This window comes from Dendrobates tinctorius, unplaced genomic scaffold (genome assembly GCF_039654945.1).
Source record: "Dendrobates tinctorius isolate UK_male_01 unplaced genomic scaffold, ASM3965494v1 ptg000120l, whole genome shotgun sequence".
NCBI lineage: Eukaryota > Metazoa > Chordata > Amphibia > Anura > Dendrobatidae > Dendrobates > Dendrobates tinctorius.
This window is the reverse complement of record NW_027361788.1, coordinates 40841272-40868811: the sequence shown is the minus strand read 5'-3', so window position 1 is coordinate 40868811 and position 27540 is coordinate 40841272. Positions and strand designations below refer to the sequence as shown.

The window sequence follows — 27540 nt, the reverse complement described above, 5'->3', positions numbered from 1 at the left end:
TCCCCGCAGGGGCACAACTGTACAGCTGGCAGCAGGGACGCCATTTAGAAAAATAACTGGACCCTCTCTGACTTTCCCCTCCCCCCCCTCCCTGTGTTGACAATTTAAAGGGGTTAATATTATCTCAAGCTACTGTAACCATCAATGCAAATTTTGTAACAAGCGGGGGAAGGAAAGTCCGCATGTCACAGTTCCATACACAATGGGGGAAGCAGCATGCAAGCTGGACACCAACATAGCCAGCCATGCTGGACCCCCACTTTTCCATTTGGCAGAAGTCTCAGAAGTGGAACCTTAGTGGATAAAATATTTGACATATACTGTCGATTGGCCATAAATATCTAAGATGGAAATATCCTTTTTATCACTTGCCATAAAATGTCTTTTTTTTTTCAGCTCGTGTAAACGCCACTGTTCTCCTGATTCCAGCGATGTTTTTCTTTTGTTCGTGCTACTCTCCGTTCCTGAGTTATGGCCTCTTCTTCCCAGAGTATTAATCTAGCTTTTTTTGCCAAGTGGGCGTGGTCTAAAAAAATGAACACAAAAATAGCTTAGAACCACACCCACCTGACAAAAAAGTACAAGATTTATATACATCTCAAGAACAGAGACAAATGCTAGATGGAGTCCAGTGGGCAGTCTTCCTTTTATCACTGAGCGGGACCACCCACTGGACACTAAACAAGCACACATCTAAATGAATGGAAATTATCCCAAAACTTTTCCCACAAACCTATATATAACTGTGAGCGCCTCGTGCTCCAAAACATGGTGCCCACTGATTGGACTGAATGCTCAATGTGATAGGTTCCCTGCCGCTGCCACTAGGGGGAGCTTAGTGTATACGTTTCAGTACTGAGGTCAATGTATTCTCACTATGTAGTCAGCTCCCCCTAGTGGTGGCTGCAGGCAGCTAGATTGCATCATTTATATAGGAGCAGTTGGAGAAATGGAGGTTTGTCCTCTAGAAAAAAAAAAAAAAAAAAAAAGAGGGAGAAAATCTGACTAATCATTTTGTAGCCAAGGAAAAAACCATTTACATAATGTGAAGTAAGGGCAGAACAGACTGAGCGGGATAAGTCGTAGGGGCTCACATTATCCAGAATTATTATCATATAGATCGCTTTACCAGAAGTGGGAAAGAAACACCACTCTTACATAGTCCGATTCTAAGCTCCCCGATGCAGGACCCCTGGTGCCCCCCAGTGACCTCCCGATTTCTACAACTTCCGAACATGGAGGGTTTTCCAGTAAGCAGCATGTTCTATATCTGTGCATACTGGAAACAAAGTGGAAGGAAGCAGAAGCACTTCCACATTGCAGAGCAAAAGTACACGCCATGCTTTCCTCAGCGGCAAAGGGAGTTCTCCAACTTTGGGGCCTTTAAATGCATGCATTTCATTACAAATGTGGCACTGTTTGCCTGTAATAGCCAATGTATTGCACTTTCTATTGCTGGCTGCAGAAGGAGTTAACTGAGAAACTGTCAGGGAGCTCATTGTGCTGAGTTTGTAACTTACCTGTCTTTCCTCTTTAGCTTATTTCGGCTGATTTATGATTACCAATCACATCAAAAGGTAACTGTGCAGGGAAACAAAGACCGTAAAAGCAAAATCTGAAGTTTTTTTTTTTTTTATAAAACTTAATGGCAAAAAATGATTTTTAAAAAAACCCAAACCTGACGGGAGTCTCAGCTGCCTGGGACTTCACTGTAAGTCCATGCGTCAGTCCCACCCCGTGTACGCAGAGCTGAACAAACACAGAAAACGTAAGAAGTGACGGTCGGGTAAATGTGTCTTCATGTCATGCACACATGGGTCTCCGGCGAGCGCGGCTGCTCACATCATGGGGCCATGGGAGTACGGACGAGCCTTATCCCGGCCTCCACCTCCCGGGGGGGGGGGGGGATCAGGAAGCAGTAGACTACAATCCCTGCCGCCTGCCCCACCCCGGGGTGGCAGAGTACAGATCTATCGGCCATAACCAAGGACTCAGCAGGACAGTGGGGCATAACGTGTACGGGGTGTCCATCCATGTAGATGTCAGGGAAAATCAAGATGCTGGAGATAAACCACCAGCAGAAGGGTCAGAACAAGTGCATGCTCAGCTGAATTCAGCATGCATGTGTATGGGAGCGATGGCTCTTGTACTAAACAAATTCATGGCTACCACTAGTCACTGGCAAAGGTGCGAATGTCAGCGCTAAATATAGCAAGTTAGCGGTGATGTGATTATATGATTTATATAGAGGTGTTATCAGTCACTATACAGGAGGAGGTGAGCTGTGACATCACCTATTGTGAATGGTGGACCCTGTTATATACTGTAAATAGAGGTGTCAGCAGTCATTGTACAGGAGGAGGTGAGCTGTGACATCACCGATTGTGAATGGTGGATCCTGTGTTGTCTACTGTATATTGAGGTGTTATCAGTCATTATACAGGAGGGGGTGAGCTGTGACACCTATTGTAAATGGTGGCTCCTGTGTTATCTACAGTATATGGAGGTGTTATCAGTCATTGTACAGGAGGTGGGTGAGCTGTGACATCACCGATTGTGAATGGTGGATCCTGTGTTGTCTACTGTATATAGAGGTATCAGTCATTGTACAGGAGGTGGGTGAGCTGTGACATCACCGATTGTGAATGGTGGATCCTGTGTTATCTGCTGTATATAGAGGTGTTATCAGTCATTATACAGGAGGAGGAGGTGAGCTGTGACACCTATTGTGAATGGTGGATCCTGTGTTATCTACAGTATATAGAGGTGTTAGCAGTCATTGTACAGGAGGAGGTGAGCTGTGACATCACCGATTGTGAATGGTGGATCCTGTGTTGTCTACTGTATATAGAGGTGTTATCAGTCATTATACAGGAGGGGGTGAGCTGTGACACCTATTGTGAATGGTGGATCCTGTGTTATCTACTGTATATAGAGGTATCAGTCATTATACAGGAGGAGGAGGTGAGCTGTGACATCACCTATAGTGAATGATGGATCCTGTGTTATCTACAGTATATAGAGGTGTTATAAGTCATTGTACAGGAGGTGGGTGAGCTGTGATATCACCTATTGTGAATGGTGGATCCTGTGTTATCTACTGTATATAGAGGGGTTATCAGTCACTGTAAAGGAAGGAGGTGAGCTGTACCACCTATTTTGAATGGTGGATCCTGTGTTATTTACTGTATATAGAGGTGTTATCAGTCACTATACAAGAGGGTGAGCTGGGATATCACCTATTGTGAATGGTGGATCTTGTGTTATCTACTGCATATAGAGGTGTTATCAGTCATTGTAAAGGAAGGAGGAGGAGGTGAGCTGTGGCACCTATTGTGAATGGTGGATCCTGTGTTATCTACTGTATATAGAGGTGTTATCAGTCATTGTACATGAGGAGGTGAGCTGTGACATCACCTATTGTGAATGGTGGATCCTGGGTTATCTCCTCTACAGTTGGGAAAATAAGTATTTGATACACTGCGGATTTTGTAAGTTTTCCCACCTACAAAGAATGGAGAAGTCTGGCATTTTTATCATAGGTACACTTCAACTGTGAGAGACAGAATCTAAAAGTAAAAACCAGAAAATCACATTGTATGATTTTTAGATTATTATTTTGCAATTTATTGCATGAAATAAGTATTTGATCATCTACCAACTAGCAATAATTCTGTCTCTCACAGACCTGTTGGTTTTTCTGTAAGAAGCCTCCTACTCTGCACCCATTACCTGGATTAATAGCACCTGTGTTAACACCTTATCTGTATAAAAGACACCTGTCCACACACTCACAGTCCAACCTCTCCACCATAGCCAAGACCAAAGAGCTGTCTAATCACAAAAGGGACAAAATTGTAGAACTACACAAGGCTGGGATGGGCTATAGGACAATAGGCAAGAAGCTTGGTGAGAAGAACTGTTGATGCAATTATTAGAAAATGGAACACACACAAGATGACTGTCAGGGTATGTGCACATGTTGCAGATTTTCTGCGGATCCGCAGCAGATTTGCCGCTGTTGAGTCACTGCAGATCCGCAAGTTATTTACAGTACAATGTTATTCTATGGGGGAAAAAAAAACGCTGTGCACATGCTGCGGAAAAATCAGTGCGGAAACACAGCATTTTTTCCGCAGCATGTCAATTCTTTGTGCGGATCCGCAGCGTTTTTACACCCATTCCATTATAGGAATCCGCAGGTGTAAAAACGCAGGCCAAATCTGCCAAGAGATGCAGATTACGAGCAGCAATCCGCAACGTGTGCACATACCCTCAATCTTCCTTGGTCTGGGGTTCCATGCAAGATCTCGTCTTGTGGGGTAAGGATGATTAGGAGAAAGGTCGGGAATCAGCCCAGGGTTACACGGGAGGATCTGGTAAATGCCCTGAAGGGAGCTGAGACCACTGTCTCAAACATTACTATTAGTAACACACTACGCCGTCATGGATTAAAATCCTTCAGGGCACACAAAGTCCCCATGCTTACTCCAGCACATGTCCAGGCCTGATTGACATTCACCAATGACCATCTGGATAATAAAGAGGAGGCATGGGAAAGGTCATGTGGTCAGATAACAACAAAATAGAACTTTTTGGTATAAGCTCCACTCGCCGTGTTTGGAGGAAGGATGAGTACAACCCCAAGAACACCATCCCAACTGTGAAGCATGGTGGGGGAAACAACATACTTTGGTGGTGCTTTTCTGGAAAGGGGACAGGTCAACTGCACCGTATTGAAGGGAAGATGGATGGGGTCAGGTATCGCGAGATTTTAGCAAACAACATCCTTCCCTTAGTAAGAGCATTGAAGCTGGGTAGTGGCTGGGTCTTCCAGCATGACAATGACTCAAAACACACAGCCAGGGCAACTAAGGAGTGGTTCCACAAGAAGCATTTCAATTACCTTGCGTGGCCTAGCCAGTCTCCAGCCCTGAACCCAAGAGAAAATCTTTGGAGGGAGCTGAAACTCAATGTTGTCGAGTGACAGCCCTAAACGTGAAAGATCTGGAGAAGATCTGTATGGAGGAATGGGCCAAAATCCCTGCTGCAGAGTATGCAAACCTGGTCAAGAACTACAGGACACATCTGACCTCTGTAATTGTAAACAAAGGTTTCTGCACCAAGTATTAACATCTGTTTTTCTATTGTATCAAATACTTATTTCATGCAATAAAATACAATTTAATTATGTAAAAATCATACGACGTGATTTTCTGGATTTTTTTTAGATTCTGTCTCTCACAGTTGAAGTGTGCCTATGATAAAAATTACAGAACTCTGCATTCTTTGTAGGTGGGAAAACTTGCAAAATCGGCAGTGTATCAAATACTTATAGCGGTGTTATCAGTCATTGTACAGGAGGCAGAGGAGGTGAGCTGTGACATCTATTGCTAATGGTGGTTCCTGCATTATCAGCTGCTGTGTATAAAGTAATCCGGCCTCAAATAATGAGCCTGCTGAAAACTCTTCCTGAAAGTGCAGCAAGTCTAAGGCCGGTTTCACATTTGCGTCACAGGCCGCAGCGCCGGCCTGCGCACGGCCGCCGCTAAGCCCCGCCCCCTGCCGCGCCTCCGGCGGTAGCTCCGCCTCCGGGCGCATGACGCTTCATGCGTCCCCTATCTTTATCACTGAGGACGCAGGCCGTGCGCAGTATGCGTTTGACGGCGCCTGCGTCCTTTTGACGGTGCGCCGACCAGCGCCAAACGCAACCTGTTGCAATTTGGTTGCGCTCGGCGCACCGTCAAAAGGATGCAGGCGCCGCCAAACGCATACTGCGCACGGCCTGCGTCCTCAGTGATAAAGATAGGGGACGCATGCAGCGTCATGCGCCCGGAGGTGGAGCTACCGCCGGAGGCGCGGCAGGGGGCGGGGCTTAGCTGTGGCCGTGCGCAGGCCGGCGCTGCGGCCTGTAACGCAAATGTGAAACCGGCCTAAAAAAGCCCTATTGACCAGTGTGAAAATTGCAAGATGACTTAATTTTGTTTTTACAAAAACTTATTTCCATATCATGAGATTAATTTAAAAAGTACAATGTAACGCAAACACCAGATCTAAACAATAGGTCATTTTCTGATGACACATTCCCTACAGTTGTATCAGACGCCCGTCCAGTAATCAGTAGGTGACTTGTGGACCCCATTACTGGCCTCCCATTATCACAATGAACATTTCTAGTAAGCCCCCCGCAAACCACCATGACAGGTCTTCTGAAAAGTCACGTTTGGGGGCCCATAACACCTGAGAAGACGCGGCCACAAGTGACATCTGCACAATACAGCGTGCTGTGAGTTGTGTGGTCACCCTCGTGGTGACGGGGCTTACAAAAAATGTCATGAGAAGAAGTGGAGAAAACCTTATGAACCGTCGCATTGTATTAACCTCTTCTTTTCCGCACTGCACTCGCCATCCTTCACACCTGAGAGGTGACTACAGGAAATGGCTACAAATATCTGCAATGGAAGAAGACAGGAATGAGGACCCCACGTCTTGTCTAGAGCTTTCTGCAGCCTCCTGACACTGATCACTAAGTGATGACGTTCACATCATTGCAGTGGGTTTAGTTACTGCTGTGGAACTACAAAGCCCAAGACGGCTGCAGTGATCTGGCCAGGAGTTATAGTCACAAGCAGTCTCTGCTATACCACAGGCTTTGGATATTAAAGGGGCCTCTTATTTTCATACAGGTAACTTTACTGCTGAAGGTTCCAAATCCTCAGCACAGGTAGGGTTAAACCTTAAAGACGTATTCCATCGACTATAGTCTGGCTGCGCAGGGGAACAGCAGCGGGCCTCCTTCACTTGGATTGTGCTGTAGTTGCCCTGTACAGAGGGGGATTGGGACCACTGAGGACCCTTTATTCTCAGGATCAGCTAGGGTCAAACTTGTGGAAGCTAGCCCACCACTGATCATAAAGAAGTAAGATCCTTGTAAATTTACGACGGTCATAACAAGGAACTAAAAGTACTTACTGCAGACAGATCATACATACAGCTCAATGACAGGACTGTATACAGATAGCTCCCCCTGGTGGCAAGGGAAGGTAGCTACAATCTGATAATTCAATGCAGAAGATTTGGACCCATTTATAGATCAATAAAAGGGCCACAAGTGAAAACCACAATGCACATAATGGTCTGCTACTATCCAACTCGCTCTCACCTAGAAGTATTCCAGCCAAAAGCATTTACACCTATCCGGTGAACCAGTGGGGGGGTCCAACTGGACACACCAGAGCGGAACCCTTACTCCTAGCTCCCCGTAATGTGAAGAAGCCTTATCATACATAGCCAGGTATAGCATCCCTTAACGTGATCCTCCGCTGCTTGTAGACGACAGCGCACTGGCAGCTGCAGAGCGCCTCTTCTACACTGGCTACTAATTGTATATCACTCCGTTTTATCCACGCTGATCAATGGAAGACTTCATGGGCTATAAGTGGCAGACCTGAACCCCAGTGTGTGCAGAACATACCGGAGGTCACTGTGCGGAGATTAAAGGGGAAACTACAGTTTCAGAACATATAGTGGCCTGTGAACTCGGACTCCCAACAGATTCTCTGCAGCGCACAGCTGAAAGTGTAATCCGGCTCTGGACACCCCATATCAGGAGCAGATACCGTCACATCTACAGATAAGTGCCGGCTGGCATGCTGTGCTCCTGTCTATTCTGTTCCTAAGTTACAATAACACTTCAGAAGCATATTCTCAGCATTGTGTTGCTCCTCCATTATTTCCCTTGTGAACAGGTCCCCATGGACAAAATGTAATCACTGCTGCTGGGGTCTGACAAGAAACCCCCTACTGAAGAGAGGAATACCAACACCTAGCTGTCAATAGATGTAATTTCCAAGAGAAACTGCACAACACAATTCTACGAAAAGATGGTCTTCAATTAGGTCACGGGAAATGTTGGACTTACTAACATACAAAGAAACGCGAAAAGGATATATCGTTGGCCTGGCAGGTCGGTGCAGGACACAGGTGCGCTTTTTTTTGGCTTTCTGTAAACCACTTTCCTCTCCGTCCCAGCACAAAGCAGGTCGGTATTAATGAGGTTTGTATGGAGTATTTATTTAAAGGGGTTTTCTGTTCTTCTTTCGAAGCCAAGTTTAAAAGGATTAACAGAATCTGTGACTAAAACCAGATCTGCTGCCCCCATGGAAGCGATGCCGCCCAGACCTCCGTTCACCAAACCCTGCAGCCAATAAATGGCATGAATATCATCACTTTCGCCAGCAGAATGGCAACGCTTACCTCTTGACTTTTAAATAAGAGCAGAACACCCATTTAAATTTCCCATGAGAGAGGGTAAGAGTAGGAATTAAAAAGTTCCTTAAAGGGATCATCCAACGCCATCCAGAGGAAGTGAGCAGTGCCAATGACATCACTGCCATTGCGGGATTTTACCACCATTGCTGCTGCGCCTTTAATTTGGACAGCATCAGATAACCCCTCTATCTCACCAGACCTCCTTTTTCAAAGGGTGTTTCATGCTCTCCAAAAGGATGCTTGACTAGTGGGTATCCAAGGGCCAAGATCCCCAACAATGAGCACAGGGTTTAGCATTCCCTCCAAACTCTTCAAGATCAGACAATTACATACCTTACATATACCTTTATGAGGGGGGAGCCTCTGCCAGCCATGGAAGACTGGCTAGGTGAAGGCAGCCCCATGCAGGAGACGGCAGGATCCCCCCCATACGAGAGGGCGCAGGGTCCTCCCTCCATACAGGAAACAGAAGACCCCCTCCCCCCATACAGGAGACAGCAGGGTCCTCTCCCCCATCACACCCCTTATACAGGAGACGGCAGGGTCCTCTCCCCCATCACACCCCTTATACAGGAAACGGCAGGGTTCTCTCCCCCATCACACCCCTTATACAGGAGACGGCAGGGTTCTCTCCCCCACCCCTTATACAGGAGACGGCAGGGTCCTCTCCCCCACCCCTTATACAGGAGACGGCAGGGTCCTCTCCCCCACCCCTTATACAGAAGACGGCAGGGTCCTCTCCCCCACCCCTTATACAGAAGACGGCAGGGTCCTCTCCCCCACCCCTTATACAGAAGACGGCAGGGTCCTCTCCCCCACCCCTTATACAGAAGACGGCAGGGTCCAACCCCCCACCCCTTATACAGAAGACGGCAGGGTCCAACCCCCCACCATACAGGAGACGGCAGGGTCCAACCCCCCACCATACAGGAGACGGCAGGGTCCAACCCCCCACCATACAGGAGACGGCAGGGTCCAACCCCCCACCATACAGGAGACGGCAGGGTCCAACCCCCCACCATACAGGAGACGGCAGGGTCCAACCCCCCACCATACAGGAGACGGCAGGGTCCAACCCCCCACCATACAGGAGACGGCAGGGTCCAACCCCCCACCATACAGGAGACGGCAGGGTCCAACCCCCCACCATACAGGAGACGGCAGGGTCCAACCCCCCACCATACAGGAGACGGCAGGGTCCAACCCCCCACCATACAGGAGACGGCAGGGTCCAACCCCCCACCATACAGGAGACGGCAGGGTCCAACCCCCCACCATACAGGAGACGGCAGGGTCCAACCCCCCACCATACAGGAGACGGCAGGGTCCAACCCCCCACCATACAGGAAACGGCAGGGTCCAACCCCCCACCATACAGGAGACGGCAGGGTCCAACCCCCCACCATACAGGAGACGGCAGGGTCCAACCCCCCACCATACAGGAGACGGCAGGGTCCAACCCCCCACCATACAGGAGACACCCTCCACCCAAACAAGAGATGGCAGGGTCCCCCCCCACCACACAGGAGACAGCAGGGTCCCCCCTCCACCCATACAGGGTGACTGTACAGGAGACCCTCTCCACCCATACAGGAGACGGCAGCGTCCCCTCCCCCCCCACCATACAGGAGACAGCAGGGTCCACCCCTACCATACAGGAGACCCCCTCCACCCATACAGGAGACGGCAGGGTCCTCCCCCACCATACAGAAGACCCCCTTCACCCATACAGGAGACGGCAGGGTCCCCCCCACCATACAGGAGACCCCCTCCACCCATACAGGAGACGCCGGGGTCCCCCCCACCATACAGGAGACCCCCTCCACCCATACAGGAGACGGCAGCGTCCCCCCCCCCCCACCATACAGGAGACAGCAGGGTCCACCCCTACCATACAGGAGACCCCCTCCACCCATACAGGAGACGGCAGGGTCCTCCCCCACCATACAGAAGACCCCCTCCACCCATACAGGAGACAGCAGGGTCCCCCCACCATACAGGAGACCCCCTCCACCCATACAGGAGACGCCGGGGTCCTCCCCCACCATACAGGAGACCCCCTCCACCCATACAGGAGACGCCGGGGTCCCCCCCCACCATACAGGAGACCCCCTCCACCCATACAGGAGACGGAAGGGTCCCCCCACCATACAGGAGACATCAGGGTCCACCCCTACCATACAGGAGACACCCTCCACCGAAACAGGAGATGGCAGGGTCCCCCCCCACCATACAGGAGACCCCCTCCACCCATACAGGAGATGGTAGGGTCCCCTCCCCACCATACAGGAGACATCAGGGTCCACCCCCGCCATACAGGGGACCCCCTCCACCCATACAGGAGATGGCAGGGGGCAGGGTCCTCCCCCCCCACATACAGAAGATGGCAGGGCCCCATATCTATATACATTTTCTAGATAATTTATCACTACACAGAGAAATTAACAACATGACACTTAAATTGTTCTGTATAAGATTTTTTTTTCAATTTTTTTTTTCTTTTTTTAACTTTCTTAATAAGAAAAAAGTTATTCCTAGGTGATTGAACGTCCGCTTGATAAGATACAAACCGAAAAAAAAAATTTTCAGGAAGATACAAAAGTGGAGAGCTCCACCGGCTGAGTCTTTCTCTCCTCTGCACACCCATCCAAACCTATCTAAAAACGGTGTCAACACAAGTCAGGGCGCCTCCTGCAGGAACCAGGCAGGCAGCAACTCCCCCGTCCCGCTGCAGGCCTTCAGAGCAAAAAAAAAAAAAAAAAAAAAGTCCTGGAAGGTCCAGGGGTTTAAGTGGGGGCACAGGGCTGTCAATATTTGCTGTAACATGCAGCTATACACGTCCTCCGTAGGCTAGTAGGAAAGGTACGCTTACAGAAAAGAGCATCATTCATGTGGAGATCACAATGTGAGCATGATAAAAACTCGTTGGAGAAAGAAGGGTCTCGGGAGTGAAAGGAAAGGCAAGCAGAAACAGGTTGGAGACAGGAGAATTGGATGAGCCCGGGCTGGATATCAGCTGTGGTCTGGGGAGGGATCCCTACGCAGGGCGCTCTTCTTCACGGTGTCTAGATATTCCTGCTGTGACACTGCTAAAACGGAGGCCAGGATGTCGTCGTCGTCCCAGTCGTTCAAACCTGGAGGAGGAGGAGAAGGTTAAGATACGGCACCATCAACCCTGGAGACACTCGATGAGGCCGGCACACTCACCAAACGCTGTGGGAGACATGTGTTGCATGAGTGCTCTACACTCCAGGGCTGGGTACAAAGACACAAGGGGTGAGGTGGCGCGGTCGGCACCAGAACATGGCTGGTTGCTTGGGCCTAGGCGGAGAACAGACATTGTGAGAGCTAGTGTCTGACAGCCAAACCCAAGTGTATAGAAACCCTATCTGTCACCGGGAAAGGTGCCAGCCGCCACCTCTTTCATCTATCTCTCCATTCAGTTTGCACTTTTTGGGACTGCAGATATAGGCATGACGTCACTAGGGTGCAAGATGGTCACGGCACTTCTGTACCCATGTGTCTTATGTATTCTAACTGTCCACCAACCTTCAGCGCCCAACCTACGGACCAGGGTATGGCAGGACACTTGGGGTGTAGAGAAGCGGCCTCCAACCTATGCTTCGCCACATCTGGCAAAACTGCACCTCAAAGCATTCTGGAATAGTAGCCTGGCGACAGCCGGAGAGCCACAAATTTGGAGATGACCATTGTAGAGCCAACAAGCTTCAGCGTGCATCTCGGCCTTGGCTCACATGAACCCCCTTCGATGGACCAATATAAGGGATATATTTCTATATCTTTGATAGCTGAGGGCTGGACGTTACCTGGTGCACAGGGAGAAGGGGGTTTAGCTAAAACAAGCGTGGTCCCTGGGGAAGACGGCTTTGCTGTTTGCTCTCCATGAACATCTGGGTGCTCGGGGGAGCCTGCGGTGCTGCGCTGTCTTGGGGAACGACTGCTCCATTCCTCGGGTCCGCTGGAGGAGGCGGCAGTGGCAGAACTGCAGGTTGCGCTGGCCTTCCGTGGCTGCAAAGAGGAGAGGCAATATTTTTTAAACAAAACTCTGGAGCCGTAATAAAAAAAAAAAAACAGCTGATATAAAGAAGGAGGAAACAGGAAGAGACAAATGACAAGAAATCGGAAGAGGAAGCAGAGCAAAGATTACGGCAAATGTCAGTTACCTGTCTGGCTTGTTTCTCTTGGTCCCGAAGCCATTGCAGGTAAGATTCCCGTGCCACCTGCTCCTCGATCGCTTCATTCGTGGCCTCCCAGTCTGTGGCCCGCTTTTTGTCTTCTAACATCTGTTGCTCGATCCAGGATTCCTCCGAGGTCCGGATGGCGCTTTTCATTAGGGTCTGCTCTGCGTACTGAACACAAGATCCAGCTTGACTCTTAAAGACACACACACTCCTAGAGATGACATCTACAGAGGTCACCTAATTAGGACTTAACGAGTCAGAAGTCATAATGGGTCCTTCCTGACATGACAATAGGAGAAGTAATACTTTTCCAAAGCCCACCGACACTATATATTGCAATCGTCTGAACCACCAGCAGCCATCATGGCTGTCTCTCCCATATACAGGAGGGCTTGCTCTGGTATCCTTTATGAGAACTGATGGCAGATATTGGACATGCCAGATCCTTAAGTCCCAGACATAATCTGTTGAGCAGGAATCCCGTAGGTCCCAATACAAAGACTCGTTACTGATTCATCAAAATCCGCAGGTTAGGCCGATGTTTGCCTAATGTGTACAGAGGCCTTAGGTTTACCAGAAACTTCTCATTGCAAATGACAAACATAGGCTCCAATTCTCCTGCTGGAGGCCAAAAGTATCTTGGCATCATATCTAGACTTCTCTAATAAATGGCGATGTCTGCTCCCTACGATTACTCTCACCGCCATGTGGGGTCTTTGCAGCATTCTCACATTTTGTGACTCACCCCAGGTTTAAAAGAAGGCAGTCCCAGGCCCACTCCTATTGTGGCCTTGTTGGGGTTGACCACAGAGTTGTAGTGGATGTTTCGGTGGTAGCTCACTCTGATTGGCTCATCTTCATTTTGTTGGATCCCGTGGAATGTATTGATCGGTTCTGGAACACAAGAGATCATGGAGATGAATGTTAAAGAAAAAGAAAATGTTATATTACCCCACAGCAGGGCGACGACAAGCGGCAGTGAACCTACAGTGATGATGTGCCACTGGCAGATATTGTACAACTACAACTCCCAACATCGCACACTGGGATAGGGGGTGCCAACCACATCTGTCGTAAATAGGTCCCCATTTACCCGATGGCAGACAGAAGAGCGCTGGGGTGGTGTACTTTTTTCTGTATGAAATTACACAGAATATATATTAGCGTCCTTTGACAAAATGTGTGCAGGAAACCTATGAGCGACACAGGTCACAGAATATGCACATGGTGACACGTACGTCAGAAAACCCTTCTGACAACCTCCGATGTAACGTGCAAGGACAGCAAGCAGTGACCTCTAGAAAACCCATGAGGATCTGCCAGGCCTGCCCACCTGTTCCGTACTGATACACTTCTACGGGCCGGTTGTACATCTCCGCCATGGCTTGCATCTCTATGTGGTTGCCATGGCAATTGTTTTTCCGTTTGCGGTTGATGTAAGTGGTAAAGTCTTCTGTCACGTAGTTGGAAAAGTAGTCGGCGTTCTTCATCTGTTTGACAAAGAAAAAAAAAAACACAAAAGTGTAAATAAAAAAAAAAAAAAAAAATTCCTGCAAACCCCAGGGAGCTCCGCCATTTTCCCGCGGGCCCCAGGGAGGCTCCGCCATTTTCCCGCGGGCCCCAGGACCCCTCCAGAGTCCTTCTTACCAGGTAATCCATGCAGTGTTTCCGGACCACCTCGTGCATGTCCTGGTCACCATATACCTGGTCAGCTGTAAATAAAAAGTGGATAAATGTCATATGGCAGCACAACGCACATGTAACGTAACATGCGTTTGTGTCAGGCACTTTGGCCCTGCACCCCGAACAGTGATCTGAAGTTTTGGTGGCCCTTTAATAAGCTGTACATTAGGTTACATGGACCTAGCAGCAAAAAGAAAAAACAAGAAAAAACCTCCATTAACGCTGGCGATAAGCCACCTTGTAAAACCACACAGCATGTAAACAATGAGCGATATGCTAATGAGGGCTATACATGGCAGGCCTTCCCGCTCATCACATGACCTGCTTTCTTAGAAGTTCGGGGGGGTTAGCGAGGTGGCTGCTCTGGACCAATCGTTGTCTCCCCCCGCATGGTGAATTTTATCACAGGAAACCACAGCAGAAGTCGTGTTTACAAACGCTGCAAACAGAATCCAGAGCAGAAACATGCAGCATGCAGCCAACAGCAGCGGGGGCACAGTGGGCCAATGGGCCCAGCTGCAAACACAGACCCTGATGGGCTCCATCTGGAATAAAGCGTGGGGGTCCCAAGAACCCCTTTAATGCATCACTGGGACTGGTTCTAGGGGGGCTTCTAGTGAAAGGCAATATGGAAATCATAACGGAGAGTCCTTTGTTCAAGACCCCGTTTCTGAATTGTGCCAGCAGCTCCAGTTTTGGAGGACTCTAGCAGTACTTTTATGACAAGAGTGGACATGGCCTCCATTCTGCATTTCCCCAGTAGTTGCTACCGCAAGGGAAATACCTGCATGGACTGGGCTTCCCCTGGCAAACCCACATTTTTTGGGGGCTACACTCAGAAATGGGCCATCTGTGATGCGCTCTTTACGCTTCACTTGAGGCAATGTGTACAGAGACAGCATATACAGTTAAGGTCCATATATATTTGGACAGAGACAACATTTTTCTAATTTTGGTTCTAGACATTACCACAATGAATTTTAAACAAAACAATTCAGATGCAGTTGAAGTTCAGACTTTCAGCTTTCATTTGAGGGTATCCACATTAAAATTGGATGAAGGGTTTAGGAGTTTCAGCTCCTTAGCATGTGCCACCCTGTTTTTAAAGGGACCAAAAGTAATTGGGCAGATTAAATAATTGTAAATAAAATGTTCATTTCTAGTACTTGGTTGAAAACCCTTTGTTGGCAATGACTGCCTGAAGTCTTGAACTCATGGACATCACCAGACGCTGTGTTTCCTCCTTTTTGATGCTCTGCCAGGCCTTCACTGCGGTGGTTTTCAGTTGCTGTTTGTTTGTGGGCCTTTCTGTCTGAAGTTTAGTCTTTAACAAGTGAAATGCATGCTCAATTGGGTTGAGATCAGGTGACTGACTTGGCCATTCAAGAATATTCCACTTCTTTGCTTTAATAAACTCCTGGGTTGCTTTGGCTTTATGTTTTGGGTCATTGTCCATCTGTAGTATGAAGCGACAACCAATCAGTTTGGCTGCATTTGGCTGGATCTGAGCACACAGTATGGCTCTGAATACATCAGAATTCATTCGGCTGCTTCTGTCCTGTGTCACATCATCAATAAACACTAGTGACCCAGTGCCACTGGCAGCCATGCATGCCCAAGCCATCACACTGCCTCCGCCGTGTTTTACAGATGATGTGGTATGCTTTGGATCATGAGCTGTACCACGCCTTCGCCATACTTTTCTCTTTCCATCATTCTGGTAGAGGTTGATCTTGGTTTCATCTGTCCAAAGAATGTTCTTCCAGAACTCTGCTGGCTTTTTTAGATTTTTTTTTAGCAAAGTCCAGACTAGCCTTTTGATTCTTGATGCTTATTAGTGGCTTGCACCATGCAGTGAACCCTCTGTATTTACTTTCATGCAGTCTTCTCTTTATGGTAGATTTGGATATTGATACGCCTACCTCCTGGAGAGTGTTGTTCACTTGGTTGGCTGTTGTGAAGGGGTTTCTCTTCACCATGGAGATTATTCTGCGATCATCCACCACTGTTGTCTTCTGTGGGCGCCCAGGTCTTTTTGCATTGACGAGTTCACCAGTGCTTTCTTTCTTTCTCAGGATGTACCAAACTGTAGATTTTGCCACTCCTAATGTTGCAGCAATTTCTCGGATGGGTTTTTTCTGTTTTTGCAGCTTAAGGATGGCTTGTTTTACCTGCATGGAGAGCTCCTTTGACCGGATGTTTCCTCCTTCACAGCAAAACCTTCCAAATGCAATCACCACACCTCAGATCAACTCCAGGCCTTTTATCTGCTTAATTGAGAATGACATAACGAAGGGATTGCCCACATCTGTCCATGAAATAGCCTTGGAGTCAACTGTCCAATTACTTTTGGTCCCTACAGGGTGGCACATGTTAAGGAGCTGAAACGCCTAAACCTTTCATCCAATTTTAATTTGGATACCCTCAAATGAAAGCTGAAAGTCTGAACTTCAACTGCATCTGAATTGTTTTGTTTAAAATTCATTGTGGTAATGTCTAGAACCAAAATTAGAAAAATGTTGTCTCTGTCCAAATATATATGGACCTAACTGTACCCTGCATGCAAGTGTGAGGGGGGATTCAGCGCAGAGCCTCCCACTCCTCAGATTTACATGACGTACCCCTGCTTCTCCGCAGCATGCTTTACTGAGTGGGAACCTGAAAAAGCATTCAGGTGTATGATATGACATTTATTTCAATAAGATAAACCTTGAACATAAAAAAGAACACAAGACCCTTGTCACTGGCAGCCTCCATCCTGGGGTATAAGGGGTATCATCTGCAGCCCTCATATCTTCCAATGAAATGTCTATGGCAGAGTGATACATCTGTCAGTGAGATACTGAGGCTTCCCATGCAACCCCAAGTCTAAAAGGGATGAATAAGATAGATAAGGGGCCTTTATTAGGGTCTACGCTGACCTAAAAACCACCAGCGCCCCCCCCCCCCAAAAAAAAATAAAATAAAAAAATAAATAAAAAATCACACAGCAAGGGAAGCTACCAGGGCGATAATGGAATTCTTCTACTTCCAACAGTTTGGATGCTACGGTCACTTGATCGTAGCATCTGTTCAGCTAAATGGCTGGGATCAGAGTTCTTAGAGAGCATGGCCACCATGTGTTACTTCGGGAGTCATTCAAAGACATGTCAGGGAGGACAGCGGGGGAAGTGACGGCCTAATCATGTATGTAGGTGGGTGATCTGATCACTGACAAGGGAGAAGAAAAGCCTCTAGAGAGGCTCGACCTGGTTCCACCTCAGCAGCTTCTTAGAATTTTACCTTCAAAAGAAAGGTCACAAAAAACTAGGGGATTCACAGAAAATGTTTTCATTGAAACTGAAACCGCACGGCAAACTGCACCGATGAGGGGAAACATTACTGGCTCTGGGTCTCAGATATGACACAAGCAGGCCTCAGAAGCAAGAATCATCTCCACTATTCTACCCCAACTGTATGCATGTGGCAGTCACAGGACTTCTCTTGTGCTTCCCCAATTAGTCCACCTCTAAGTGCAAAACACTTCTGAAAACTCACTTTGCCCGCTTACTATACCCTCCTCTGCCACCTGGATGTTAAAACTACAGTAAATCCTGGCAGCCAGGCTGGCACAAACAAGGACTTCTAAAGTGTCAAGTCGTGGAAGTTGTTCTCTCCAGGTCAGTGAGGAGCCGTTAACACAGGAAGAGTAAATAGCAGAGATGCAAGACTCTCAGGCTATGTGCACACGCTGCAGATTCACCTGCGGGTTTTCCCACACGGATCCGCAGGTAAAACCGCAGGTAAAGTGACCTGCGGTTTTGACCTGCGGTTTCACACCTCTACTATGTTAACCCCTTCCTGACATGAGACGTACTATCCCGTCCACGGTACCCGGGCCCGTATGACCGGGGACGGGATAGTACGTCTACCGCGATCAGCGGCGCCCACGTGGTGAGCGCCGCTGATCGCGGCCGGGTGTCAGCTGATTATCACAGCTGACACCCGGCACAATGTGTCAGGGGCGGTCACGGACCGCCCCCGACACGTTAACCCCTTGCACACCGCGATCAAACGCGATCGCGGTGTACCGGGAGTTAAAGGGAAGCATCGGCAGGGAGGGGGCTCCCTCCGTGCTTCCCTGAGCCCCCCACGGCAGCGCAATGTGCAGCGCTGCTGCGGGGGGCTCCTTTCCTCCAGGCCCCCGAATCCAAGATGGCGACGGGGGCCTGGGGAAGCTGGCTTCCTCAGTGCCTGCAAAGCGCAGGCATGAGGAAGCCTTGTGCACTGCCTGTGACAGATTGCTGTGTAAAAAAAAAGTGTAAAAATAAATTTAAAAAAAAAAAAAAAAATCGCCAAATAAATCAGTAAAAAAAAAAAAAAATATTCCCCAATAAATTCATTTTTTGAAAATAATAAAAAAAAACAAACAATAAAAGTACACATTAGGTATCGCCGCGTCCGTAACGACCTGCCCTATAAAACTGTCCCATTAGTTAACCCCTTTAGCGAACCCCTTAAAAAATAAAAATAAAAAACGAAGCAAAAAATAATGATTTATTATCATACCGCCAAACAAAAAGTGCAATAACGCGCGATCAAAAAGACGCATATAAATATCCATGGTACCGCTGAAAACGTCATCTTGTCCCGCAAAAAACAAGCCGCCACACAGCATCATCAGCGAAAAAATAAAAAAGTTATAACTCGCAGAATAAAGCGATGCAAAAATAATTATTTTTTATATAAAATAGTTTTCATTGCATAAAACCGACAAAAACATAAAAAAACGACCTAAATGAGGTATCGCTGTAACCGTACTGACCCGAAGAATAAAACCGCTTTATCAATTTTACCGCACGCGGAACGGTGTAAACGCACCCCCCCAAAAGAAATTCATGAAACGCTGGTTTTTCTTCATTCTGCGTCCCAAAAATCGGAATAAAAAGCGATCAAAAAATTTCACGTGCCCGAAAATGGTACCAATAAAAACGTCAACTCGTCCCGCAAAAAATAAGACCTCACATGACTCGGTGGGTCAAAATAAGGAAAAATTATAGTTCTCAATATGTGGTGATGCAAAAACTATTTTTACAATAAAAAGCGTCTTTTAGCGTGCGACAGCTGCCAAATATAAAAACCGCCATAAATAGTAAATCAAACCCCCCGTTATCACCCCCTTAGTTAGGGAAAAATAATAAAATAAAAAAAATGTATTTATTTCCATTTTTCCATTAGGGTTAGGGCTAGGGTTAGGGCTAGGGGTGTGTTGGGGTAGGGTTGGGGTAGGGTTAGGGCTAGGGTTAGGGCTAGGGGTGTGTTGGGGTAGGGTTGGGGTAGGGTTAGGGCTAGGGTTAGGGTTAGGGCTAGGGTTAGGGCTAGGGTTAGGGCTAGGGTTAGGGCTAGGGTTAGGGCTAGGGTTAGGGCTAGGGTTAGGGCTAGGGTTAGGGCTAGGGTTAGGGCTAGGGTTAGGGCTAGGGTTAGGGCTAGGGTTAGGGCTAGGGTTAGGGCTAGGGTTAGGGCTAGGGTTAGGGCTAGGGTTAGGGGCGTGTTGGGGTTCGGGTTGGGGTTAGAATTGGGGGTTTCCACTGTTTGGGCACATCAGGGGCTCTCCAAATGCAACATGGCGTCTGATCTCAATTCCAGCCAATTCTGAGTTGAAAAAGTCAAATGGTGCTCCTTCCCTTCCAAGCTCTGCTATGCGCCCAAACAGTGTTTTACCCCCACATGTAGGGTAGCAGCCTACTCAGGACAAATTGCAAAACAATTTTTGGGGTCCAATTTCTCCTGTTACCCTTAGGAAAATAAAAAATTGGGGGCAAAAATATCATTTTTGTGGAAAAAAATGATTTTTTTATTTTCACATCCGAGTGTTATAAACTTCTGTGAAGCACTTGGGGGGGTCAAAGTGCTCACCACACATCTAGATAAGTTCCTTGGGGGGTCTAGTTTACAAAATGGTGTCATTTGTGGGGGGTTTCCACTGTTTAGGTACATTAGGGGCTCTCCAAAGGCAACATGACACCCGCAGACCATTCCATCAAAGTCTGCATTCCAAAACGTCACTACTTCCCTTCCGAGCCCCGACGTGTGCACATACAGTAGTTTTCTCCCACATATGGGGTAGCAGCGTACTCAGGACAAATTGGACAACAACTTTTGGGGTCCAATTTATCCTGGTACCCTTGGGAAAATAAAAAAATGGTGACTAAAAGATCATGTTTGTGGAAAAAATACGAATTTTTTATTTTCACGCCCGGGCGTTGTAAACTTCTGTGAAGCACTGGGGGGGTCAAAGTGCTCACCACACATCTAGATAAGTTCCTTGGGGGGTCTAGTTTACAAAATGGTGTCATTTGTGGGGGGTTTCCACTGTTTAGGTACATTAGGGGCTCTCCAAAGGCAACATGACACCCGCAGACCATTCCATCAAAATCTGCATTCCAAAACGTCACTACTTCCCTTCCGAGCCCCGACGTGTGCCCATACAGTAGTTTTCTCCCACATATGGGGTGTCAGCGTACTCAGGACAAATTGGACAACAACTTTTGGGGTCCAATTTCTCCTGGTACCCTTGGGAAAATAAAAAAATGGTGACTAAAAGATCATGTTTGTGGAAAAAATACGAATTTTTTATTTTCACGCCCGGGCGTTGTAAACTTCTGTGAAGCACTGGGGGGGTCAAAGTGCTCACCACACATCTAGATAAGTTCCTTGGGGGGTCTAGTTTACAAAATGGTGTCATTTGTGGGGGGTTTCCACTGTTTAGGTACATTAGGGGCTCTCCAAAGGCAACATGACACCCGCAGACCATTCCATCAAAGTCTGCATTCCAAAACGTCACTACTACCCTCCCGAGCCCCGACGTGTGCCCATACAGTAGTTTTCTCCCACATATGGGGTATCAGCATACTCAGGACAAATTGGACAACAACTTTTGGGGTCCAATTTCTCCTGGTACCCTTGGGAAAATAAAAAAATGGTGACTAAAAGATCATGTTTGTGGAAAAAATACGAATTTTTTATTTTCACGCCCGGGCGTTGTAAACTTCTGTGAAGCACTGGGGGGTCAAAGTGCTCACCACACATCTAGATAAGTTCCTTAGGGGGTCTAGTTTCCAAAATGGTGTCATTTGTGGGGGGTTTCCACTGTTTTGGTACATCAGGGGTTTTCCAAACGCGACATGGTGTCCGATCTCAATTCCAGCCAAAAACGTCAAATGGCGCTGCTTCCCTTCCGAGCTCTGCCATGCGCCCAAATAGTGGTTTACCCCCACATGTGGGGTATCAGCGTACTCAGGACAAATTGCACAATAACTTTTAGGGTCCTGTTACCCTTGGAAAAATAAGAATTGAGGGTGAAAAGATCATTTTTGTTGAAAAAATATGATTTTTTAATTGTATGGCTTTATGTTATAAACTTCTGTGAAGCCCATGGGGGTTCAAAGTTCTCACGACACATCTAGATAAGTTCCTTAGGGGGTCTATTTTCCAAAATGGTGTCATTTGTGGGGGGTTTCCACTGTTTTGGTACATCAGGGGTTTTCCAAACGCGACATGGTGTCCGATCTCAATTCCAGCCAAAAACGTCAAATGGCGCTGCTTCCCTTCCGAGCTCTGCCATGCGCCCAAATAGTGGTTTACCCCCACATGTGGGGTATCAGCGTACTCAGGACAAATTGCACAATAACTTTTAGGGTCCTGCTACCCTTGGGAAAATAAAAATTGGGGTGAAAAGATCATTTTTGTGGAAAAAATATGATTTTTTAATTGTACCGCTGTACGTTATAAACTTCTGTAAAGCCCTTGTGGGTTCAAAGTTCTCACCACATATCTAGATAAGTTCCTTGGGGGGTCTAGTTTCCAAAATGGGGTCACTTGTAGGGGGTTTCCACTGTTTAGGTACATCAGGGACTCTCCAAACGTGACATGGCGTCCAATCTGAATTCCAGCCAATTTTGCATTGAAAAAGTCAAACGGCGCTCCTTCCACTCTGAGCTCTGCCATGCGCCGAAACAGTCGTTCCCCCCCACATATCAGGTATCTGCGTACTCAGGACAAATTGCACAATAACTTTTGCAGTTCAATTTCTCCTGTTACCCTTGGTAAATTGAATTGAACCTGAAGTATTTTTTTTATGAAAAAAAGTTAGATGTTCATTTTTTTTAAATATTCAAAAAAATTCCTGTGACGCACCTAAAGGGTTAATAAACTTCTTGAATGTGGTTTTGAGCACCTTAAGGGGTGCAGTTTTTAGAATGGTGTCACTTTTGGGTATTTTCTATCATATAGACCCCTCAAAGTGGCTTCAAATGTGATGTGGTCCTAAAAATAAAATGGTGTTGTAAAAATGAGAAATCGCTGGTCAACTTTTAACCCTTATAACTTCCTAACAAAAAAAAATTTTGGTTCCAAAATTGTGCTGATGTAAAGTAAACATGTGGGAAATGTTAGTTATCAAGTTTTTTCTGTGCCGTATCTCTGTGATTTAAGGGCATAAAAATTCAAAGTTGGAAAATTGCGAAATTTTCAAAATTTTCGCCAAATTTCCGTTTTTCCTCACAAATAAACGCAAGTTATTTGAATGAAATTTTACCACTATCATGAAGTACAATATGTCACGAGAAATCAATGTCAGAATCACCGGGATCCATGGAAGCGTTCGAGAGTTATGACCTCATAAAGGTACAGTGGTCAGAATTGTAAAAATTGGCCCGGTCATGAACGTGCAAACCACCCTTGGGGGTGAAGGGGTTAAAGGTGTTAAACCGCTGCGGAATCCGCCCAAACAATTGACATGCTGCGGTTTGTAAACTGCAGCAAAACCGTGCGGAAAAACCGCAGCGTGAGCACAGCGGATTTGTAATGCTATAGGCTAACATGGTACTGTACCATGTCTGCGGAACTGCTGCGTTTCCGCAGAGCCAAAACCGCTGCGGAAACGCAACAGAATCCGCAACGTGTGCACATAGCCTCAGTCTATGCGGCCCACCGAGGTCTGACATGTGACAGCCACTGCAGAGAGCTCTGGGATAAGATTTATCAAGGGCTGAAGACAGAGGGAGCGGCCGCCTGTATCAGCCTGACAGCAGAGACCAATAGCCCCACATCCTAGAAAGACCTGCGGTAATATCCTTCCTCCCCGCAATGCCGTCAGTAATACCCTCCCCCCCCCCGTGGTACCATCAGTAATAACCCTTCTCCCCCTCCCATGGTCCCGTCAGTAATATCCGTCCCTCCCCGTCCGTAATAACCTCCTTCCCACGATTGCATCAGTATTTTGCCCTCTCCCTTCCTGACTCGGTTAGTAATATCCCTCCTCCCACGATCCCATCAGTAATATCACCCCCTCCCCCCACAGTCCCTTCAGTAATATCCCTCCTCTCCACCCCACTCGGTCCCATCTGTAATATCTCCCCCCTCCCCCCCCGTGGTCCCGTCTGTAATATCTCTCCTCCCCCCCCAACCCGGCGGTCCCATCTGTAACATCTCTCCCCCCGCAGTCCCATCTGTAATCTCTCTCCTCTCCCCCCCCGCAGTCCCATCTGTAATCTCTCTCCTCTCCCCCCCCCACAGTCCCATCTGTAATATCTCTCCTCTGCCCCCCCCCACAGTCCCATCTGTAATATCTCTCCTCTGCCCCCCCCCACAGTCCCATCTGTAATATCTCTCCTCTGCCCCCCCCCACAGTCCCATCTGTAATATCTCTCCTCTGCCCCCCCCCACAGTCCCATCTGTAATCTCTCTCCTCCCCCCCCCACAGTCCCATCTGTAATATCTCTCCTCTCCCCCCCCCCCCCACCGGTCCCATCTGTAATATCTCTCCTCAACCCCCCCCCAGCGGTCCCATCTGTAATATCTCCCCTCTTCCATCCCCCACAGTCCCATCTGTAATATCTCTCCTCTCCCCCCCACAGTCCCATCTGTAATATCTCTCCTCTCCCCCCCCCCCCCCCACAGTCCCATCTGTAATATCTCTCCCCAACCCCCCCAGCGGTCCCATCTGTAATATCTCCCCTCTTCCATCCCCCCGTGGTCCCATCTGTAATATCTCCCCTCTTCCATCCCCCGCGGTCCCATCAGTAATATCTCCCCTCTTCCATCCCCCGCGGTCCCATCTGTAATATCTCCCCTCTTCCATCCCCCGCGGTCCCATCTGTAATATCTCCCCTCTTCCATCCCCCGCGGTCCCATCTGTAATATCTCCCCTCTTCCATCCCCCGCGGTCCCATCTGTAATATCTCCCCTCTTCCATCCCCCGCGGTCCCATCTGTAATATCTCCCCTCTTCCATCCCCGCGGTCCCATCTGTAATATCTCCCCTCTTCCATCCCCCACGGTCCCATCTATAATATCTCCCCTCTTCCATCCCCCGCGGTCCCATCTGTAATATCTCTCCTCAACCACCCCCAACCCCCGCGGTCCCATCTGTAATCTCTCCCCAGCCCCCCAGCGGTCCCATCTGTAATATCTACCCTCTTCCATCCCCCGCGGTCCCATCTGTAATATCTCTCCCCAGCCCCCAGCGGTCCCATCTGTAATATCTCTCCTCTTCCCCCCGCGGTCCCATCTGTAATATCGCTCCTCTCCCCCCCTCCGCAGTTCCATCAGTAATATCCTCCCCGTTCCGGTCAGTAATATCTGTCCTCTCCCCACCGCAGTCCCACCAGTAATATCTTGTCTTCCGAGATACTGACATCTCAGCCCGGCTGGGACATCACTAAATCCCCTCTTCTTAGTAATGTCCGTCTTCCTAACCCCACTGCTGCCATCCACAGTCGCTGGACATAGGAGCGCGGTCACACACCTAGACGATTTCCATGGTCACAATGTTAGATCCTACACCCACACGTGCCTCTGATTTTGAAGGCAGTCAGTTGTAAAGAGAAACCATGACATCACAGTGACTTCCTGTATTTTATCTGGTAATTACGGTGATAAATAGTCACAGTGCTGGAAATTATTACATGGGGAGGGGAAAACTCCCCTCCTACAGGAACAGGAGGTGACGCAGGAGTGAAAGTCACCCAGGAAAATCTGTCAAAAACAACTCTTGAAAAGTTCTGCAACTTTCTGACAAACTTTGTGAGAAATGTACTGAAGCCAGAGAAGTCGCAAACTACAGCACCACCAACAAAACACGTGGGGTAAAGGCTACACGAAAAGCCTTCCCTTCTGTGCGCAAATTTCGCTCCATATTCCTCCCATCAACTCGAGACCACAACATATAGCCGGGGCTTACATTTTATATTACGGATCACACTCCTCCAACTCAGACCCCAGTAGCTGTACTATTCTGGAGGCGCTGATCAAGGGGGCCCCATCACGCCCTTCTCCCTAACCCCGGGGGCCACATCGCACGCTTCGCCCTGACCCCGGGGGCCACATCGTGCTCTCCCCCGACAATGACACTGTACTCTATCTGACCCTGGGGGCCACATAGTGCTTTCCTTCCTGACCCTGGTTTCAAAGGTGACATTGTGCTCAACTTAACCACAGCGGCGACATCATTTTGCCGGCCCAGAATTTTCCATTTATGTACGGACAGGGGTCTCATGCCTTTATGACATCCTTCAATTAGAAAATCCTTCCCCAAAGCCGCACTTAAGGGGATTTTGCTGCAAGACATATAAGAAAAAAAAAAGTCTGTTCTCTTGGGATCGCGGGTGTCATTAATCCCCAGAACCGGGCACACACATGACCTCCACTCCATCTCGGTGTGGTCATCTAGAAAGGAAGAACTTGAGACTCCATTCTTGTGATCAGTGGTGCCCCCAATCATCAGGTGCTTTCGATCATCTAAGTCGATGTGCTGGGTGGGAGTCCCAGCGATCGAGCCTCCATTAGACATCCGAATAGCAGCACAAATTCCTGCCATTATTAGTGAGGCTGGTGGAGGGGCTGTTTACTTGGTCTCTAATCCGTGGACACAGAACCTGCTGTGTCAGATTAATTCAAATAGAAAGGAAGAGAAAATAGCACCCCCCACTGTACACAAGCCTCCCTACCCTACATATACAGAATTCTTCACAGCTGAGTCATGATTCCACGATTTGGCTGCTGAGTCACTGGAAACGCCTTGTGGTGCCGGCAAATATCTCTATGAGCCACATGTGCACCAGCTCCACGCACCCTACACCCCCAGCTCTGCACACTGTGACTACAACTCCCAGCATCCTGAGGCCGTCGCTGCAGATCCCTGTGCGCAGAGACCCTTGGCATACACGACAGTAGACCCCGACAGTGTCTGTCAATACTTCAGTATCGAGAGTGGATAAGCAGCTGCCAGACAAAACTGTGGCCGCTTGTCTCCAGATTAGTGTGATACTTACCAACCGCTCTGAACAGGCAGGCGCCGTCCTCCTTCATCTGTTTTATGATGAACCCCTTCTTCTCCTGCAATGCCTTCTCAAACCAGTTCTCCTGCTGAAAACAAGAAAAGCTACATGAAATCAGAATGCTCCCTACAAGCCCTTACAATCCATCTACCCACACAATCGTTGTGCCCCTTTCCAATATACCATTACAATCCATCACCCATTCTTGCCCCTCTGCTTGCTGTCAGTGAAGGGGAACAGCAAGACTGCTGCACACTGACATTCCATGGCAGATCGGTTTCTTGTTTCGGAGGAAGGTTTTGTTTACTTTATACGGGATTCCCAGCACACACACACACACACACACACACACACACACACACACACACACACACACACAGAGAGAGCAAGCAGAGATCCTACAAAAAAAATGAACTTTTCATAGTGCCATCATGAAAGTGACGATACTGCCCCCCTGTGGTGAAGCCACATGTCACCGCCTCTTCACTGCACCCTTATTGCTCTGCAGAGTGGTAGCAGCACCAGTTAACGCTTTGGGTTGCAAATTCACCACTTACACCTCATTGTGACCTCTGAAAAAAAGAACCTGGGTAAATGCAGCACAATCAGCAGCTCAATCCCTTCAACATCTTCATTGTTAAACTGTTAAACTGTAAAGCGCTGCGGAATATGTTGGCGCTATATAAAGATTATTATTATATGGCCCCAGACTAGACTGAACCGATTGCTTTCTGTAAGTGGCAATAATCAGGGGGTGGTGAGATGTTGGGAGACGCTCAGTGTGGGGTACAGTGTCTCTGGGCATTCATGGACCTAGCTATGAATTACATTGGATGAAGGCGCCACCTAGTGCTCAGAGCAGCACACTTCTGTCTCACCACAATAAACTAGGACCCCGGCAGCTGTGTAATGAGGACATCGTCTGGAAGGAAATGTTTTTTGTCCGTATATTTATTTATTTATTTATTTATTTGGGGTGGGGGGGTTAGACAGTATTAACAGCCACCATTTTAAAATGGAAAGTTAAAGTCGCTATTTTCAGAAATGAAAAGCACCTGCCCGAAAAGT

The 27540-nt window shown here is 48.0% G+C and overlaps 1 protein-coding gene across 3 annotated transcripts in view; it reads right to left on the bottom strand.

Moving 5' to 3' along the window:
* Positions 1-10732: 10732 nt before the first annotated feature.
* Positions 10733-27540, bottom strand: part of OTUD5 (OTU deubiquitinase 5) — a 28908-nt gene continuing 12100 nt past the window's right edge. The window contains exons 2-9 of one of the 3 annotated variants that reach the window (XM_073541222.1): positions 26467-26557; positions 14121-14185; positions 13807-13963; positions 13219-13367; positions 12456-12641; positions 12099-12300; positions 11479-11592; positions 10733-11405 (exon numbers count right to left, since the gene is read on the bottom strand). In XM_073541222.1, the coding sequence (XP_073397323.1) occupies positions 11284-11405; positions 11479-11592; positions 12099-12300; positions 12456-12641; positions 13219-13367; positions 13807-13963; positions 14121-14185; positions 26467-26557 (1086 nt within the window). In that variant the 3' untranslated portion in view covers positions 10733-11283. Of the gene's footprint in view, positions 11406-11478; positions 11593-12098; positions 12301-12455; positions 12642-13218; positions 13368-13806; positions 13964-14120; positions 14186-26466; positions 26561-27540 lie in introns of all 3 variants that reach the window. The other 2 variants (XM_073541221.1, XM_073541224.1) reach the window with 2 other exon arrangements.